This window comes from Triticum urartu, chromosome 6A, assembly GCF_056163025.1.
Source record: "Triticum urartu cultivar PI428250 chromosome 6A, HENAU_Tu73, whole genome shotgun sequence".
NCBI classification, from domain to species: Eukaryota; Viridiplantae; Streptophyta; class Magnoliopsida; order Poales; family Poaceae; genus Triticum; species Triticum urartu.
Window position 1 is genome coordinate 555,200,114 of NC_141878.1, and position 18,988 is coordinate 555,219,101.

The window sequence follows — 18,988 nt, forward strand, 5'->3', positions numbered from 1 at the left end:
GCCGCCAGCACCCTCGAATCGGGGAGTCCTCAGACCTCCTCCCCGGATGCACCCTATCCTACCTGCAGCCGTCCGTCATGACTCTTCTTGCCTCCTCAAATGGTAGATCTGTATTCTATGTCGTCCCACATGCCGCTGGCCTACAAATTGGGGTGGAGGACGCCATGGGAGAAACCCAATGCAATGGGAGGGGGAGTTCGGGGGATGGGGGCGGAAGAGGAGTCGTCGTGAAGGAGGAGGCTAGTGTCCTCTTTCATACGTACGGAGCAATGCATCGGAACGTATGCAACCTACACTTATTGTCTTTTTTAGGAACTTGTGACTATTAAGGTGAGGATACGTGTCCAGCTACAAAAGGAAGTCCATCTTTTTTTTTTGTAACCTATAAGAAAAAGAAGTCCATCTAATATATCGTATGAGATCTCCATGCAAAAGAAACACATGAGATCTATTCTGATTTTGTAGGTTATGATATCTCCATGCAAAACAATAAATAAATCAAATGAGATCTATTTTGATTGCGTGGGTTCTTTGGAAGTGAGATTAAATCTAAGCCATTAAATCTAGACTTTAAGTTTAGGGTCCACCAAACCAATGATCGGATGTTTCTAATTTTTTGGTAATTCCTAGCATATTTATCTTTTTTTGGTTAACCCATATAAAAGGAGTATTCTATTTGTCTAGACATGTTAGAGGCTTGTATTCAAGCCTTTTTTGTCCACCAGTTTCTGGTACTCCCAGACGGCTTTATAAACTATAAAGTAGTGAGAACTATTCAGTCTTTGTGTCTGTCCTTTTGTTTTGGATATGTATCATAATTCTGGAACAGTCCTGTAGGGAACATTCTCTTCCAGAAATGAAATTGGGGAACCCCTTAATTTCGAAAGAAAAAAAAATGACTTATCATAGATAAGCTGTCACCATACTACTGCCCCATTAATTTGGGCAAGGCAGGTCGGGAATTCGCAGGTAGGAAAATGTGATATAGTTCAGACAAAGAAACAAATGACATGCTTAGTTTGTTGAAGCAGTGTCAAAGGAACGATCCATAAAAAACACGTGGATTGGTTGATAACAATGAAATCAGTTGGTTTGAACTTCCCCGTCTGTATATGGGATCGCGGTACCAGGCACCAGCCACATTCTATCCCTACACCCTCTCCCGCGCACGCACTTCAACAGCATGAGTTTAGCACGAATGAGCAGCCAGCCCAAATATGTGAACAAGATCATCGTGAACAACTTTCTACCAATGGTAACTGTGCCAATAGCCCTAGCCGTTGTCGTTGTAACTAGTACAGAATAGTTCTTCAGTGAAGGGCGCCTAAACCCCCTCCAGCTGGATGCCCGTCAATGGTGACAAAAGAACATCACTGATGAGCTCTCAGCACCCATCAGTGGTGATACAAGAGAAGAACTAAAAGAAGCCCAGGGACACCAGCTCGGGCTCGCAACCACATGGTCCTTCTAGCAAGAGTTCCCGTTATCAGAAATATCGAATATCAGTCAAGGGGAAAAAAGTCCCAAGTACCATGTTACACGTTATCAGAATGGATTGGGTATCTTAATGTCTGTTTGGGCTATTTGGAACAATATGTTTAGTTCGGTGATCTATAAAAAAACATGTGATTGCTTAATGCTACACCGTGTTAATGGATACATTTCATTTGCACAATTAGTTGGTAGTTGGTAGCAATAAAACCAGCTGTTATATGTAAGACAAGTCTATCTTCACATTCACAACACTCACACGCACACAGATAGAACCACATGTTTGCGCTTTGGCAGCATGAGTTCATCAGGAATTTGGAAGAACCTCAAATTTCTCTTCAAGCTCGTAGTAGACAACTTCCTATCCATGGTGACCGTGCCAATAGCGGCAGCCACTATTGTTGTGGTAGCAAGGCTCGGGCACGATGAGATCCTGGGTCGGCTCAGAGCCCTTACACCTGCATACCTCTTCTTGTCATGCTTCCTCCCAGCCTCTGCAGTTACCATGTATCTATTATCACAACCACGGAAGGTGTACCTCGTCGACTACGCCTGCTTCCATGGCACTCATCTTAACCGCGTCCCATTTGCCGCATTCCTGGAGTGCGCGCGCCAATCGTCTACACTCAACGAACGGAGCATCCGTTTCATGTCGCGGCTTCTCGAGAGCTCAGGGCTCAGCGAGGAGACCTGCTTGCCCACACCAGTCCACTATATCCCATGGAAGAAGTACTTAACATTAGAGGCGGCCCGCGAAGAGGCTGAGCTCGTGGTCTTCTCAGCCATTGACGAATTGTTTTCCAAGACAAGCGTATGTCCTGACACTATCGACATACTAGTCGTCAACTGCAGCGGCTTCAACCCAACACCGTCCTTCATCGACATGATAATAAACAAGTACAAGCTACGAGGCGACATCCGCAGTGTGCACCTATCTGGAATGGGGTGCAGCGCTGGGCTGATATCAGTAGAGGCTGCGAGGAACCTTCTACAGACCGCGCGCCGAGGCGCACGAGCGTTGGTGGTATCTACAGAAACTCTATCCCCCCTTCTTTATGATGGGAATGAGCGAGCTATGCTTCTGCCATTTTGCCTGTTCCGCATGGGCGGAGCAGCCGTGCTACTGTCCACATCCGCCGCCAAAGCCCGACTCCGGCTCATGTCGGTTGTGCGTACGCTTACCGCGGCGGATGATAACTCATATAGATGCATACATCGAGAGGAGGATGACAAGGGGCACACTGGTGTCAATCTCTCCAAGGACCTTATCGCTGCTGCCGGCCGCACTCTCAAAGCCAACATCGTCACCCTTGCACCCATCGTCCTCCCAATCTCGGAACAAGTTTTGTTTGCAATGTCCTTTGTGGCACAAAAGCTGACCAACGGGCGTTTCAAAGTGTACGTGCCTAACTTCCTCACAGCATTTGAGCATTTCTGCATACACGCTGGTGGGACTGCGGTCATCGATGAGGTTCAACGCAGCCTCAGCTTGTCCGACGAGCATGTTGAGCCATCGAGGATGACCCTGCACCGCTTCGGAAACACATCCAGCAGCTCAACTTGGTATGAGCTAGCATATATAGAGGCCAAGGACCGTATGCATCGTGGTGATCGCGTATGGATGATCGGCTTTGGCTCAGGATTCAAATGCAACAGCGCGGTGTGGAAGTGCATCATTCCATCCCCCGACACGAATGGGCCATGGGCAGGGTGCATCCACCGCTATCCAGTGAAGATCAAGTCCCCCAAAACAAGTACCAACAACACACGCATGCCAGGTCACAATAATAAGCAGTTCAAAGACACTTGAAACGGGCTAACAAAAGGATGCTTTGTTTCTTCTTTTTTACCCGCTTTGATTTCTAAAATAAATAGGGAGTACAAGGGAAGGCAAAGCCTCACTATTATAATGTATCATCTCCATTATTGTACCTGTACACCGCAGAAAATATTGTACTCAATCTTTTCTTACCTTGTAATGTTATTTGTATATCCTTGGTTGTGTTTCTCTCAAAAATGTTATACACTAATGTGGTTGCTGATATGATTGTTGGTCTGGTTGTTTAATAAACTAGTGTAACAAAGATAGTGGTGGGCACAGGCCCATGCCTAAAATTAGAAGGCTTAAAAAGTACTACATCGAGTGATCTAAAAAGTCTTATATTAGTTTACAGTGCTTCCTTGGTTCACAAATATAAGATGTTCTAACTTTTTTGTGAATCCATGTTTTAGTGTGTTTGTTCCGTATGTAGTCCATATTAAAATATTTAAAACATCTTATATTTGTCAAGGGAGGGAGTAGGTCACATTCAAACTACACTAAAAACAGATATGCACAAGTGACATATCACGAGATGTCTTCTATAGAATCGGATCGCTGATCTCGCCACCCCATTCACCCTCATTTTCTAAGACGACACGACGGCTGCTACGAACACCTGTCGGCACCGGCAGAGCCATCTCCATAGGGCCTGGTTCAACGGGTTTCCATGGTGGACACGTGACCCGGGTCGTGACAGCGTGCGGCTTGCCCAAGGACGCCGGGGTCCATGGATCCGGGGCCAGTGCTCGTACAATAGTGTGCTGGTCGTCCTTGCTGGGGGTGTCCCATGTCCGGAGGCAGTGACAACTTTTACCACCTATTACCACCAGGAGGGTCGCCTCCGTCGACTCGGGCTCCTCCATGGAGAGTGGGACGTTGCATGCGGCGTGTTGACTACCAGCTTCACACGTTGTAGACACGGATGTTCTTCATCGCGGCATGCCCCCGTCCTAGCGGAATCGATGCTATCTGCCATAGGAAACGATAAAGAGGCATGCCTGGTACGGCCGACGACGGACTCATGTAGTGTGGTGGAGTTAGCGCATCTCCAGCCACGCCCCCAACAGGCCCTTCTCAGACGATTTTGCCGCACCGACGTTAAAAAAACGGCCCAGTCGCGTCCCCAAAAGCCCGTTTTTCACCGGCTCGGCCAAAACTGATGCCGGCGGACCCAGGCCAAACCCGGCGCCCTGAAAGACGCTTGGGGAGCCGGCACAAGCGAAAAAGGCGCGTGGGCCCGCCCTGGCGGCGACCCGAGGGCCTTTTCCCGCCGCTTCTTGACGCTTTTCCCTCGCATCTCTTCCGCTCGCTCGCCTTCCTCCCGCCATTCCCTCCCTTTCTCCCGCCAAACCCCCTCCAGCTCGCCTTCCAGTCGCCGCCATGCCGCCGAAGAAATACGCCATGCCGCGCGCGGCGGCAACCACGACTGGCACCGTGGCCCAGCCGAAGCAGAGGAAGCCGAGGGCGCCGCCATCGAAGCCATCGGGCATGTCGAACGCCGAGTGGAGGGTGGAAGTTCAGCGACGCGACGCAGTCACCACCGACCGGCGGAACAGGGCCATTGTTAAGAAGGCCCGCGACAACGCGGCGCGCGCGGCGGCGTCTTCCTCATCGGTCGACCACGCGGGGATGATGAATTCACCCGTCGTCAGCCACGCCCAGTACGCGGGGACAGCAAGGCGCCGGATCTCCATGGGGATCGTCGTCGCCCGGCTACGCCGACGGTGACGCGCACGGGGGGTTCAACCCAAACGTGACCTTCCCCATGGCCACCCCGTGACGCGCACACCCTCGCTCGCCTTCGTCGGCGTGCAGTACCCTTCATACAACTACTCGCTGCCCGCCGCCTACGCGTCCACACCGACGCCCCATCTCCGCCGTGGACCGCTGCCCTTCTCGCACCTCGGCGACACGGACGACACAGGAGCTGACATGGACGACATCATCGCGACAGGATCGACCGCGGCCGCCGCGTCTCCCGGGTTCGCCACCCAGGACGAGGTAGTGGATCTCAGCGGCGACATGGAGGCCGAGCTTGGCTACGTCTACGGCGAGGACGCGCATGAAGCGCAGGAACCCGAGGAGGAGGAGGAGGAGGAGGACGAGGACGAGGAGGAGGAGGAGCCGGCTCCTGTTCCGACGAAGGGGCGCCAGAAGAAGAAGAAGGGGGCGGCTAGGTCAGGCGAACCGCGTATCAAGTGGACGTCCAAGGAGGAGGAATGCCTCGCCGAAGCATGGAAAGCCGTCTACCTCGACCCGACCACCGGCGCGAACCAGAGCTTGGAGACGTACTGGGACCGCATCAAGGCCGAGTTCGACGAGCAAAAGCTCGTCGACCCGTACTTCAAAGGCGTTTACATGCAGCGCGGCTCCAAGACGATGGCGAACCATTGGGGGCGTATCCAGTTGGCGTGCAACAAATGGCATGGAATCATCGAGGAGGTCGCGGCTCGCCCGGAGAGCGGCGCCAGCGTTGAGGATCAGGTACGCACGCCGTTCGCCCGCATCTCTTCGTCGTCAACGCCCGCCGCCCGCCAACTGTTTGTTCCTCCGTGCAGCTGTTGCGTATGTTCACCATGTATCGGCGCGACAACCAAGACGCCGACTTCAAGCACCTCCACGTCTACAAGCGCATTGACAAGTGCGAGAAGTGGGCGGAAGTCCGACGTACCCTCGACAAGGCCAAGGAGACATACAAGCCGGACGCGACGACTCCGGGCGCGTCAGAGGGGCGGCCGGACGACCACAAATTGGCAAAGAAGGGGAAAAACGCTGACGCGGCAACCGCGCGAGTGCAGGAGTCCATCGAGCATTGCCCCGCCGACGCCCAGGCTCGGGCCGTCCTACGTGAAGAGAAGACCGAGGCGCGGTGGTCGTCGTTGATGAAGAACAGCGCCATCAAGCTCGACCTGCTCCGGACGAACGTCGCCGCGAAAAAGAGGAACACCGACATGGCTTTTCTGATGGGCGGGGCGGACATGCTCCAAAGCAACGACGAGCAGCTCAGGGCGTGGTACATGGTGGAGCGCGGCCTCATCCTGAACCAGATGCAGACGGCAACGCCGACGACGCAAGCTCCCGCACCCACGACTACACCGACGCCAAGCCCGAACGACGCATCTACATTGCCGCCCAGCAGTGCCGAAACCGGCCGACACAACCCAGCACCGAAGCAGCTCCGACACCGCCGAGTCCGCACACGCCGACTCCGCCAACGCCTGGAGCCGACCCCGCCGAGTGAATCATTGCGCACGCGAACTTGCGGCGTGCGGCGCTCTGTTTTTTGTAACGCCAGACTACGTCCGATCGCTGAATTTGTGGCATCTTTTGATAGCGGGAATGACCAAGTTTAAATTTCCCGCATCTCGGGGCCGGCGCTTGGGGGCGTGACTGGAAGTTAGGTCGCCCCAAAGGGCCGAACTAACGCCAGCATGCCCCCAGCCCGCTCTATTTAGGCGCTCTGAGGGGCCGAACGGCTGGCGGGGCTCTATCGCATTGATCCAGCTCGACGTCATTGGCTCTGGGTTGAAGATGGGAAGTACGATGCATTTGGAGGTTGTGCTGAAGGCGTGTGCATGCAGCGCGGGGGTTGATCCATGCCGGCGCGGGGAGTATCTACTCGGAGTCACTGCGGTGAATCTTGGCTGTTATGGGCCTTCAGCATGAGCCCACTTTAGGCGGTGCTTTTGGAAGCTATGCTGATAGCGAGCACGTGCAGCGCAGTGGTTGCTTTGTGGCGGCACGAAAGGCTTCTTCTAGGAGCGTCAAACCAACATTTGGGTCCGAGCAGGCCTACAACATATGGGCACAATTAGGCGGCGTATCGGCCGCGTTTGGTGGTGAAGCCGCGGGTTGGAAAGGTCCGATATCTCGAGCTTGAGGACGCAAACTTGGCGAGTGGCTGGCACCGCATGGATCAATGACTTACGGCCCCTCTCAATATTCTTCAGGGGTCTTAGAATATCTTCAGCCGCGTCCTTAACAAGGCCTCCAGGCGATATTTCGACCGCCAGCGTTGAAAAATCGGTTCAGTCGCGTCTTTAAAGGTCTTTTTTTCGCTGGTTCGGACCGAAATTGGCGCCGGCGGACCCAAACCGAACCCGGCGTGCTGGGGGCGCTTGGGGGCGCCGGCCGAATCGTTTTTGGCGCGAAAGTTGGCAGGCCCTCCTTGGCAGCGACTCGGCTCTTCTCGCCGCTTCGTCGTCCTCATCGCCTCAGTTCCCGCGGCGAATCAATGCCAAAGCTGTCGCGGCGGTCAGCCTCCTTCATTGATGCCTCATGGGCAGCGCAGTGAAGACCGGACGACGCACGTCCCTCGCCCGCCACGCGTAACACGGCGGCCGCGCAGCACCTCCGCCTATATAAGCCATCCCCAGCGCGCCGGTGACGCACAGACTCTCCACCGCCGATGCCCCGTTCCTCCCCGTCCCTCCCTCTCCTCTCGCTGTTCCAGTTCAACCATGGCCGAACACTTCCCAGGTGATGGCGCGGCGGCGAACGGCTTCAGCCGCCGCCACCTCCACGAGGACGAAGCTCGGCTCCTCTATGAAGCCGAGTACCCGGTCCCGCCAGACATGCGGGTGCCCGGGGCGTGGAGGATCAGCGCCGGGGGGTCCCGGTGCCACCACCGCCCACCGGAGCAGCGCGGCATGCGGAGATCACGCGTATCCGCGGCTCTCTGCCGCATGCGGCGAGGGAAGGCGCACGGTACATCCCCGACAGCCCGCTGTGGGAGCCCTACTTCCGCCACCGCCACGTCGAGCAGCTCGAGGCCACCAATGGCGTCGTACCCTTCGAAAGGCTCAACTCCGAAGGCCGTCGCCGATGGTGGGGCGTGCCCGGCTGCACGCTGGATGCCGTCCTTGAGTACATCGAGGGCGGCAACACGCCCAGGCTGGAGTACCCCGCTCCCCCGTCCTTCTCCCGCGTCGGCGTGGGAGCTCATGGACGCCGAGGCGCATGGACCCGGGGCGTCCTCCTCCTCGTCCGGCCGCTCGACCGGCTCTCCCTGCCTCCGTCCCGTCAAGCCGGAGCCCCAGGACACGCCGGTCAGCCACCGCACCCGCAGCTCCGGCGTCCGCATCGCTGACTCCTCCCCCACCTCTGGCCGCCTCGTCCTCGTCAGGCCGAAGACGGAGCCCGGCCTCCCCGCGGAGTATGAGGCCATAGTCCGGCGCGGCTTCTCCGACGAGGAGGCCCTAAAGTGGGCGCGGGACGACTACCTCCACAACGAGATGGTCCGGCAGCGCCGAGCCCTGGAGGAGATAGCCGCCCGCAAGCGTGGGCGCGAGGACGAGCACAGCGTGGTGATCCTCGACAGCGACGAGGACGAGGACGCCCTCGGACCGTCCAACCCGCCGCGCCAACCTAAGGAGAAATGCAGTAGGGACGGCGGTCGCGGAGAAGGCGACAACGACGACGACAACTACAGGCAGTTCTACAGGCTCCTCGGCCTGTAGAGCTTCAAGGGCGGCAGGCGGCGAGGAGCGGCGAGGGCGACAACGGGCCTAATAGCGTTTTTTTTAATATTTTAAATATGTATGAACTTGCCGAAGTTTGGATGAATTTGCGCCTAGTTTATGATTTTCAAATAAATCATGGACGCCGCGACTGGGGGCATCACGCCCCAGCACGCGGTTTTCACCGGTACACCCCCAAGGGCCGATTTTTAGCGCCTCCTGGGGGGCCAACGGCTGGAGATGCTCTAATCTATCTATCTATATATATCATAATTTCTTCTGCAAGTTATTATAGTCATGTATGCCCGTCCTTTCACATTCTTTTGGACTATTACACCGGCCCATATATGTTTCCAGCCAACCAGCCCACGTTTTCTTAGTTCGTTGATCCATTAAGAGGACGTAGTGTGTACGGCACCACCGTCGCTGTCGCCGTGTATGTTTTGGACATAATATCATCATACGAGAACTATTCCAATACGAAGTCATGAGTGTCCCGACCCGGATTTCACACAGAATTTCATCTAGTATCACTATAAAAGAAAGAGAAAAGCAGATCCAAACAATCAGGTGCATCCGTCGACAAGATCTGATGGCCTGTAATCATTCCGTGTTTAACCCAACAAGCCACGCAATTAAGCCACCTGCAGTCCATCGATCGCTAAAAGAAATCGTTCGCACGACCTCTTGCTCGCCCACACAACCTCACGCCCCCGCGCGGTTCCTCCCGCACGACCTTGCGCCCCCGCGTCGTTCGTCCCGCAGCCGGGAGCAGGTCGTCGAGCCGCCCGAGCCGCGCCCCGCAGGTCCCCCAGCCGCCATTCGCCGCGGCCCGCAGGTCGCCGAGCCGCCGCCCCGGAGCCGCCCGAGCCGCGCCCCGCGGGTCCTCCAGCCGCCGTCGGAGCCACCCTTCGCCGCAGGTCGCCGCCGCCGGAGCCGTCCTTCTCCGCAGGTCTCCTTCCTTCTGGCCGCCCTGCCCTCCACCGCTCTTATCTCCTCATCAACGTGCAGGGGTTGGCATCACACTCACCACGGAGAAGATCGCCAAGTACTTCGTATAGATCCACTGTAAACGATCACCGTGTTGCGCCAAGAAGTGCCGCCACCGCCTGGGTTCGCTAGCCGCCACGTGGAGTCGCCCTGGCCGCCGTCTCGACTCACCTCCATCGCCGCCGCGAGTCATCTCCGCCGCCGCCAGGAATCCCGTCGCCGGCAAGGTATATGTTCTCGGTCCTCTCGCCCTGCTTGCTACGTGTGGGTGTGTGTGTGTGTGTTGTCTGGGTGCTTGATGTCGCTGGGTGCTTGTCGCTGATGGCCTGCTGCTGCTTTGCGCTTGTATCTTGTAATATGCTGCTATGCTTTGTTGTATACCGACGTTGTTTCTTGCTGCAAATGACCTGATGATGTTGTTGCTGTGTTGGCCAGGGTGTGAGTCCAGTGACACATAACATTCAATTATGAGGATTGAGGAAATTATGATTATTCAGTCATTGAGGATATGAAAAGAGGCATAAGGCAACATGTTCTATCAAAAAGTTTCGTTTGCAAAGTAGATAAGCTTTATTTTGAGTCTCCACCAATTTATTGTTCTCCTTGTGTTGCTCGGACAAAACGAAGTGCATCATACTATACTGCTGCTGCTACTGAGATTTGCCACAATTTATGTATCCTGTGTTAGAATGAGGCTCGCAGTTGCACGATTCAGGTGGAAAGGTAATCAATTTCCTAAGGCTAACCTTCATACTTGAATTCTCTAAACTCTTTTTGTTCATGCTAATTTGTTCAAATTGATTGGCTCTAAGGTGGGTTATGTGTGACAAATGTGAACGCTGGAAGCATCAAATTTGTGCCCTTTTTAATTTCAAAAGGGCCGATTATAAAGAAGCAAAATGTACTTGCCCTTAAGTGTTGTTCTTGGGGCTAAAGATCTGCCAAGGGCCGTGCTTAGCAATCATATACAAGAACAACTCTTTAAACCGTTCAGGGAAGAGAGACACGAACATGCCGTTCATCATGGGAAAAGCTTTGATGAGGTTAGTGTTGCCTCATCAATTCACAGAATCTTACGTTTATGGATCCTATGTTTTCTTTTTCTTGGTTATGTCTTGGTTCCTCTTTCCTGAATATGAAATTTGTAGCTCGTGTACTTCTTAGAAACAGAGATTTGCTGCTCCATCTACTTATTTTTATTCTGTTTGAAGAATTTGACAGTATTTATATGTTTGTTTTGCTACATCCTTGTTTCATGCACGTGCACCTTTTTCCGAATCAGGAGCTTTTCATTACTGAATAAGTACATAGTTATAGTCATATACCGAAGGCTGAAAACGAAGCTAGGATTCATTATTTATCCTGGCACACCTTTGTTGCTGAGGCAAAGCATTTTTTGCACGCAGGTCAGCAGCAACATTAGCTGGTCTATGCACAAACTTAAATTGAAAACTATAAAATCCACTTAGCTCGGTCACTTCCTTCAGGATGGGGGTGTTCAGTCTTCACCATCACTGGACCAAAATATATTGTTGCTTGATGTATTGTTTTAATGAGGGTTTTGTTTACGAGTGTGTGCAGTATGTATAAGACTAGGAGTATTGGATGGTTGTCAGTCGGCTGTGTGTATTTTGAACGAAGTTTGTAGTATGTATAGGGTTGTAGTTAAATTACCATGGGGTGATAAGTTTGTAGTTTGTTAGTAACATCTCCATATTATTGAGTCTGAAAAACTATTGTAGCATCTTTATTATACTGGATTTATTTCATTTTGGTGGGCTGTGAGAATACCTTGAAAAAGAATACCTTGAAGTAGAGAGAATACCTTGAAAAAGAATTTAAATCCCACTAGGCTAAGAAAACTGCGGCGAAATCATCCTCCCATCTCTGGGTCGGTTCAGCGTGTCCCTTTTAAATATGCAACAAACAGAACGGAAATAGGTTAATGCATGTACTTCATCTTACCTTATATAGTTTTTCTTTAATCTAACCATGTCATCTCATAATATTTTGGTCGATATTTTACCATGTGCAACATATATGCAAATGTAAACACACGGCAAAAGGTCAGTCAATTCGCAGGGACTAACCTTGTACTGCAGCTATTTGTCCCAAACATCTAATACTCATAACTAACTTCGTTGCCTCCATTGTTAGGCTAAAATCTGGAGCCGATAATGGAGTAATTAGTTAATTACTAACCATCAATTCGGAGAAACGCAATCTGACGAATAGTTACAGAGTAGATACTGATATGCCATGACCATTTGATAAGAAGAAAGCAGAGTATCTAAAGAAGCAAAACATATCCCGCTAGCAAGAGAAAGTTGCGGCGGCCAGTGAGAATATCGATGGATCTAGCTCAAGACCCCACAATTTTCTTTCTCTGTATATATTTTGCCTTCTAAAGATTAGTTATTGACAATTGAGATTTAATAGAATGCCCAGAAGCATGAGTATTCAATATCTGTCTTTGTTCTGATCTATAGAAGCAGTGGAAATAGAACTTGATTTATCATTCAGTGAGAAATCATAAATTTTCCAGTAAATCTCATATCTTCAGCAATTTGCTGGCGGGGAGAGTGATGATTGTGGCAGCAAGCACGCTAGCGATGGAGGGAACGTGAATGGGATTGGGCGGTTCTATAGTGAGTGTGTTAGTTTCGGTCAGGCTGCCCACCATGTTTGTGTTTCAGCTGAAACACCATAAAGCTATTTAATTATTCATGTTTATTTGTCTTTCATTTCATCAAATTAAAATGTCTAATCAAAATTTTGTAATCACGTAGGTGGATTATATTGGTATTTATGGATGTTAAACTTCTGGATAGGAATGTTTCATTTGACTATTTGGAGCATGTATATTTCACTCGGAATCCCCACCATTGTTCTTGGTGGACTAATTCTAATTAATACTTGGCAAAAGCATATTAGACTATTCTTTTATAATTAATTCCGATTACTATATTTTGGGTAATTCTGATTACTACTATGTATTTGGTAGGAGCATAGGACACACTTTAGAACAAAATTATCTACCATTTTAGTGGACTCAGAATTGAATGATGATATGGTGAGAAGTAGAAGAAACTATGAAAGTGATGAACACAACGGTGAACTCTTATATCCTATGATTTTGGACAACATATTATACTATTCTTATATAATTAATTCTGATTACTATATTAATTTGATTCTTATAATGCTGGTCTTGCTAGCTTTCAAAGTAGGCTTCTTATGCGTTTTCTTACAACAAATGCTCATGGAGCTGATATATATAGTAGTGCTCTTTGTGTTCATATTGTAGCATGCCTCATGGATTGAGCTCTAGCCTGACTCCAGCGAGCTTTCTTTTAGTTGGTTGTGCTACAGTTTTTAATTTGGTTTCAGATTTTTCAACTTGACATATATGTATTTAGCCCTCCTCACTTACGCATTCTCTGATCCTTTGGTTAATTTTATAAGTTCTAATAGTTTAATTTATTAGCAGCACGGTGTCGATGATGTCCTACGACTAGCAGAAAAATTCTAATACACCTTTTATTTTCTTACATAGTGTTCTCTACGCTCCCGCAAAAAAAAGTGTTTCCTACGCGCAAACTCCGCTTTAGTGCTTATGTGTGTAGACTATTAACTCGATGTAAATTGATTTCTTTACATTTCTTTGTGCTTGTTACTGCATATTGCTTGTTTTGGACCATTGTACAAAATTGCATCTAAATTGAGACTGATACCTACTTTTCAAATTGTCAGAGATGACGAGATCCACTTTCTTTTGAAAAGGAGAAGGGAGGACAGAGAGAATCAAATCAAAGGAATGTAACCATCAACTTATTACATTTTTTCTTTAAGAACTAACATTGTTGCTGGAACACACAAAACCTATATCGTTTTAGTAGAACATCCATTCTTATTGTCAGCCTCTGACCTGCAGCAGTACATACAAATAAATTCCTACCAGTAGGCAAAAACCATGTGAAGCCCCTAATCCTTCGCTGATATTTTTCCTAGGCAACTTCACATGGAACTAGGATCGGTTAATAAGTTTCTGGTGTATTTTCAAATTTTCTTGCTTTATGCATGAACATATCATCAAGATTTCAATCTCTTATATGTGCTTTTGCTGCTGTAGATTTGTTGGTGTTGATTTGCAGTAAGAGGAGATGTACTATTGTTCTCATCAATTTCTTTCATACCATGTGTATGGTTAGTTCTTAATATTCTTCATTATTCAAAATACCTGAACCCACTAGGATTCATTTATTATTATTTACCTCCAAGCACTATATATTACTGTTGTTTATTGTCCACCTTGATCCTTTGCTGATGTTTTTCCTAGGAAACTTCACATGGAGTTAGGATCGCTTAATAAGATTCTGGTATATTCTGCAAATTTTCTTGCTTTATGCATGAACCTATCATCAATATTTGGATCTCTTATATGTGCATGTGCTGTTGTATATTGGTCGGTGTTGATTTGCAGTAAGAGGAAATGTACTATTGTTCTCATCAATTTTCTTTCATACCATGTTATAGAAATATGTTGTTTAAATATGAAGAGGCGGATAAGTTTCTGGCATTAATTACTGACTATCCAGATCCGGCTTGCTTCTCAGCCATGGCCTACATTTAGAAGAAATATGTTGTTGAAATATGAAGAGGTGGATAAGTTTCTGGCTTTAGTTACTGAATATATCCGGATCCGGCTTGCTTCTCAGCCATGGCCTACATTTAGAAGATATATGTTGTTGAAATATGAAGAGGTGGATAAGTTTCTGGCTTGAGTTACTGAATATCCGGTTCCGGTTTGCTTCTCAACCATGGCCTACATTTAGAGAAGACATGTTCATTGTAAGAGATTTTAGGTCAATGATCTCCCCCTGTTGTAATGCTCATCATCTTAATTCCGACATTGCTATATGTTTGCACCATGGTTCATGACTGTACTTTTTTCACACGTCTTTACAAAGTTTGTCAGTATTATTATGCAGAGATAACCTATCATGGTTCTGCGTTGATGTGTTTTTTCATTTGTCAATTTCTTTTGCTTTGAAACAATGTTGATTGGCTGAAGAATGGTTTCGCGTGTCTTACACGCTTATACCTACTTGAATGTTAAATTTTATTAGCAAATCCATAGATAACAATGTCAACATTTTACGTCTTGCTACATGAAGCTATGTACTGCACGGCACAACAGTGTTAACATTTCCGGTGCTCATTACATTAAGATTGAAGATGTATTTTCTTGATTGGAAATATTATACCTCAAATTTAATTCAATTGTGGATACAGTGACAACTTTATGCACTGAATAACAAAGTGATTATGTGAGTGTAGGAACTAGGACCGGTGACAACAACATTTTGAGCGGCACAACAAGTGGTGCTGTGGGGGTACCGAAGCAAGGGCAGTTAGGCAAATCCAACGGCGTGAACGTCCCAATGTATAGCTTGGGAGGGGTCCCATCGCTGACTGCGATCGCCCTATTTGAAGAAGGGGCACGTTGGTTCATGAAACAATCAACACGTCTTTATGACTCGGAATTAGGAATTCCACGCACTTTGCATCAAATTTGAATTCCCAAAAGAGTTATTCATGTTATGATAGAAATATTTATGTTTCATAGTCGAGACGTGTGTTGCACGTACATGTTTACTACTCCCTCCGTTCGTAAATATTTGTCTTTCTAGAGATTTCAACAAGTGACTATATACGGAGCAAAATGAGTGAATCTACACATTAAAATATGTCTATATATATCCGTGTGTGGTAGCCATTTGAAATCTCTAAAAAGACAAATATTTAAGAACGGAGGGAGTAGTTGTTAGAAGATGAAAGGCTCGACATGAAATCCAGCTAAATTGCGCCTCTCGCCGGACCCGCTGTCCCACGCACAGTCATAAGCACTCCCTCCACGCGTTCCATGAGCCACGCACCAAGCGCCATCGTGGACGACTCGAGCGACCGGCCACCGACCCCCGCGTTCAATCTGCAGCCCAACCCGCCACCAAACGCACGCCACCGTTCCGATCTCCTCCGTCGCCTCTCTTCCCCGACGCCACGAGCTCGACACGCAAATGCCATGGCGGCCGCTGCCTACCTTCGCTCGCCCGCGCGTTGCGGACGAAGACCATGCATGGCAGGCACCATGAACCAAGTCGGCCTGCCGCCGGGACTAAAGCCCGCGAAGGGAGCCAGCATGTTTGTTACGGAGCACGATGGCGCCACGCCGGGGAACGATGGAGCTCGGGTTGGAGATCCAGGTGGTAGAAGTCGGAGAGGACCAGCCATGGTCGCCAATGACAAGGAGCTTTCCGCGTCGGCGAAGGGGCGCGATCGGGGAAGCCCACCGCCCAGATCACTAGGCCATGCCATCGCCGTAGGCTATCTCCACAACGAAACCACCCCGCCTTGATTCCCAGCTTGCAGGCATGTGCGGATGTGCCCAGCCACCGGCAGAACAATCACGCGACAGCACAATGAACTCCCCATGTAGCCGAGCCATCCACACCGCGTCATCTTCCTTGGCGCCGATTATACTGGCTTCTCGGTTTCTTTTGTACGTGTCCATCATAACCGTGTGCAGTTTTGTATGTGGCTCATGTACGTGCGTGCACGTGCTAAGTTGCTAATATGCTCGGCGGCATTCCGCAGAGACCGCAGGCCATCTACATGGCGGCCGTCATCTCGCCAGAGCAGCGGCGGCTGCTCTCCTTGCCGTTCATCTATGATGGCGATGCTGTCTCTACCTTCTCCAGTCTTGCAGTACGAGGAAGCACCCAGGTACCGTGGTACGTGTGTGACTGTGCTAATAGCTATATCTATATCAAATTCATGTATTATACAGGAGAACTCCAGTTCCTTTGTCTCTTTTCTTTAATTTTTCTGTAGTTTATTTTGTATTTCTGGACATCAATGAAAAAAGTTCAACGACTCCATCTATAAACTCCTGACAAACCGACCCCTTAATTTATTTTTTCTCAGTTAATTTTTTTTCATCAACTTAGCAATGGTTTCACCCAAATCCTTCCAAGAAAGCAGTCTGTTTAATTTCATTCTAATTTTTTTATTCTTCTTTAGGTCAACAAAGGAGTCTCCTGCAAAAAAGAAAAAAAAAGGAGTCCACACAAAAAAAAACCAAGGAAAAAAATTGTGTCCACACAAATTTCACTTGGAAACCGTGTAAGCTTCCATTAATTAGTTCATAGCTCAGTTTTCCTGAGTTTGTTATGAACTTCTTTTATTTGCTGAGTTTGTTATAAACCATGTAAATGACTAGATTCTGGTGGGCAGGGACAGGATAAAGGCCACATTGCAGAAGTTGCACCATGATCGATATGCTCAGTTCCAGGCTTAAATTTAGCTTTTATGTAGCATGGTAAATTATGGTCACTATATATATGTCTATATCCTCAAAATTGTGATATTTCTTCCGCTTTTCAAAATTGTATGGACTAGGATTATATTCTGGTACTATTGGAAGTGGAAAGATATAAACCAAGTATAAGAAATCTGAAGTAAAGAGAGATCCAACGAATTAAAAGATATTGGAGTTAATGGCGATTATTGTGTATTGGTACATAACGATCTATTCAGACAATCTTCGGCCCAGTAACCGGATCCTTGGTACCACAGCTCTCCACGCAAATGGATACGTCAGGTAATTCTTTCCAGTAACATTCTTCTATTAAAGGGAGGGATGCCTTTTCTCAATAGTGATTGAAACAGTCCCTGAAGTTAAAAGAAATTGCTCACCATACCATCGATAAGTAGGAAAAAAAACATCGATCCTCCCATACGCCACTTGGCATGCCGCTGCCCGAGGTAGCTTATTGTTTTTGTACTTACAAAAAGTATTTTGAGTCATAAATAATTTTGTATCCGTTGCAACGCACGGGCCCTTTTGCTAGTTATGTATAAGTATGTGTGTACATACAAGACAAAAGAAGACCACAAAATGCATGCGTGTATAAGACAGAAGGCATTCTAGAATCTTCTATCTAGAGGTGTTTGATATGTGGAACCAGGGCGCATATGAAAGATCACACGAGTCTAGGACTCTAGGTTCATCGAGAATAAGGAAGACAATTCCTTGTCATACGATGGCTGGATGTCGACCTGGTTTCTACTACTTGGATCCCACAATAAGGGACGCCTATACAAAGGACTAGAAGGCCCAACATAAAGATAATGTTGATATTAACAACAACACCATCATGTAGTTTGAAGCTATGTACATCGACATTGCACCGAGAATCCTAGATTGCTTGCAAGATTTAAGAACACTAGGGTTTAGCTCTTGTTAGCCACCACAAACACATGTAATATATCTTACATTGAGATAGTTAGAGATCCAGAAAAGCAAGACGGTGGGATGTTAGTAACCTCGGGGTCCTAAACCTAGTTACATTGTGTGTTCCCAACTTCTAATTTCTTGCCAGTTCTGTTGATGAGATCCTTGTGTCACACCTGAACTTACAAAATCCACTTTGTGTACCTTCATATACACGATATAGATAATTTGTGCATCGATAGCTAGTGCACACAGGGGGCACGTACACCGATATAGGATAAATGATCCCATGTACCAATACTTTGCAGTACATGCCTTCTACATGATACTCCCTCCCTTTTTCTTTAGTTTGCGCATAAGGCCAGGCCCGCATACCAAGAAGAGGCTCGCTGGTTTTTTCCTTGACTGTTTTGCCCATGCGCCTGTACAGATCAGAAGCTGGCCGCTATTAACGCGCATGCAACCGATTGGGCCTTCTCAACCGTCTCCTTATTTTATTCCTTGCATGCGTGCACTGAACCTATCACTCTGCATGCGAGTAATTATGAACCGTTGCATGTGAAGCGGAAAGCAGGGGCACGATTGGAAACTCTCGCTGAATCACTGGAACGCGCAGAGTATTGAGGGGAAAAACGAAAAAAGTTATACGCAGACTAATTAGGATCGGAGGGAGTACTTTGACGGGGGATTCCACGACAACCTTAGCCTCTTATCGGAGAACTTGGATCATCGCCCTGACTAAGAGATTGAGGATCATGATGATGTCAATATTTCAACTTGAAATTGATGAATTTATTCTCCATCAACAATTTCATGATACTCATCACCGGGAGTGAGTAATTCCTCTGTAGCCTTGCTGAACGGTGATGGAGATGGATGAGATTTCTTATGTAATCGTGTCAATTTGTTAGGGATTGATCCCTAGTATCC

General features: G+C 48.5%; 1 protein-coding gene and 1 long non-coding RNA gene across 2 annotated transcripts; both read left to right on the plus strand.

The window, feature by feature from the left end:
- The first annotated feature begins 1,755 nt into the window (after positions 1–1,755).
- On the plus strand, positions 1,756–3,533 carry LOC125531472 (3-ketoacyl-CoA synthase 5). The gene has a single exon (XM_048695864.2). It carries the CDS (start codon positions 1,790–1,792, stop codon positions 3,299–3,301), a length of 1,512 nt encoding a protein of 503 aa, XP_048551821.1. The 5' UTR covers positions 1,756–1,789; the 3' UTR covers positions 3,302–3,533.
- Positions 3,534–9,458: 5,925 nt separating this feature from the next.
- Positions 9,459–15,301, plus strand: LOC125531473 (uncharacterized). Its single transcript, XR_015607721.1, has 5 exons — positions 9,459–9,692; positions 9,784–9,989; positions 10,198–10,485; positions 10,575–10,805; positions 13,516–15,301. It is a non-coding gene; the product is annotated as an uncharacterized LOC125531473 (long non-coding RNA).
- Positions 15,302–18,988: the final 3,687 nt, after the last annotated feature.

Coding starts and splice junctions, on each gene's coding strand:
- LOC125531472 (XM_048695864.2), top strand. CDS start 1,790: ATGAGTTCATCAGGAATTTGGAAGAACCTCAAATTTCTCTTCAAGCTC.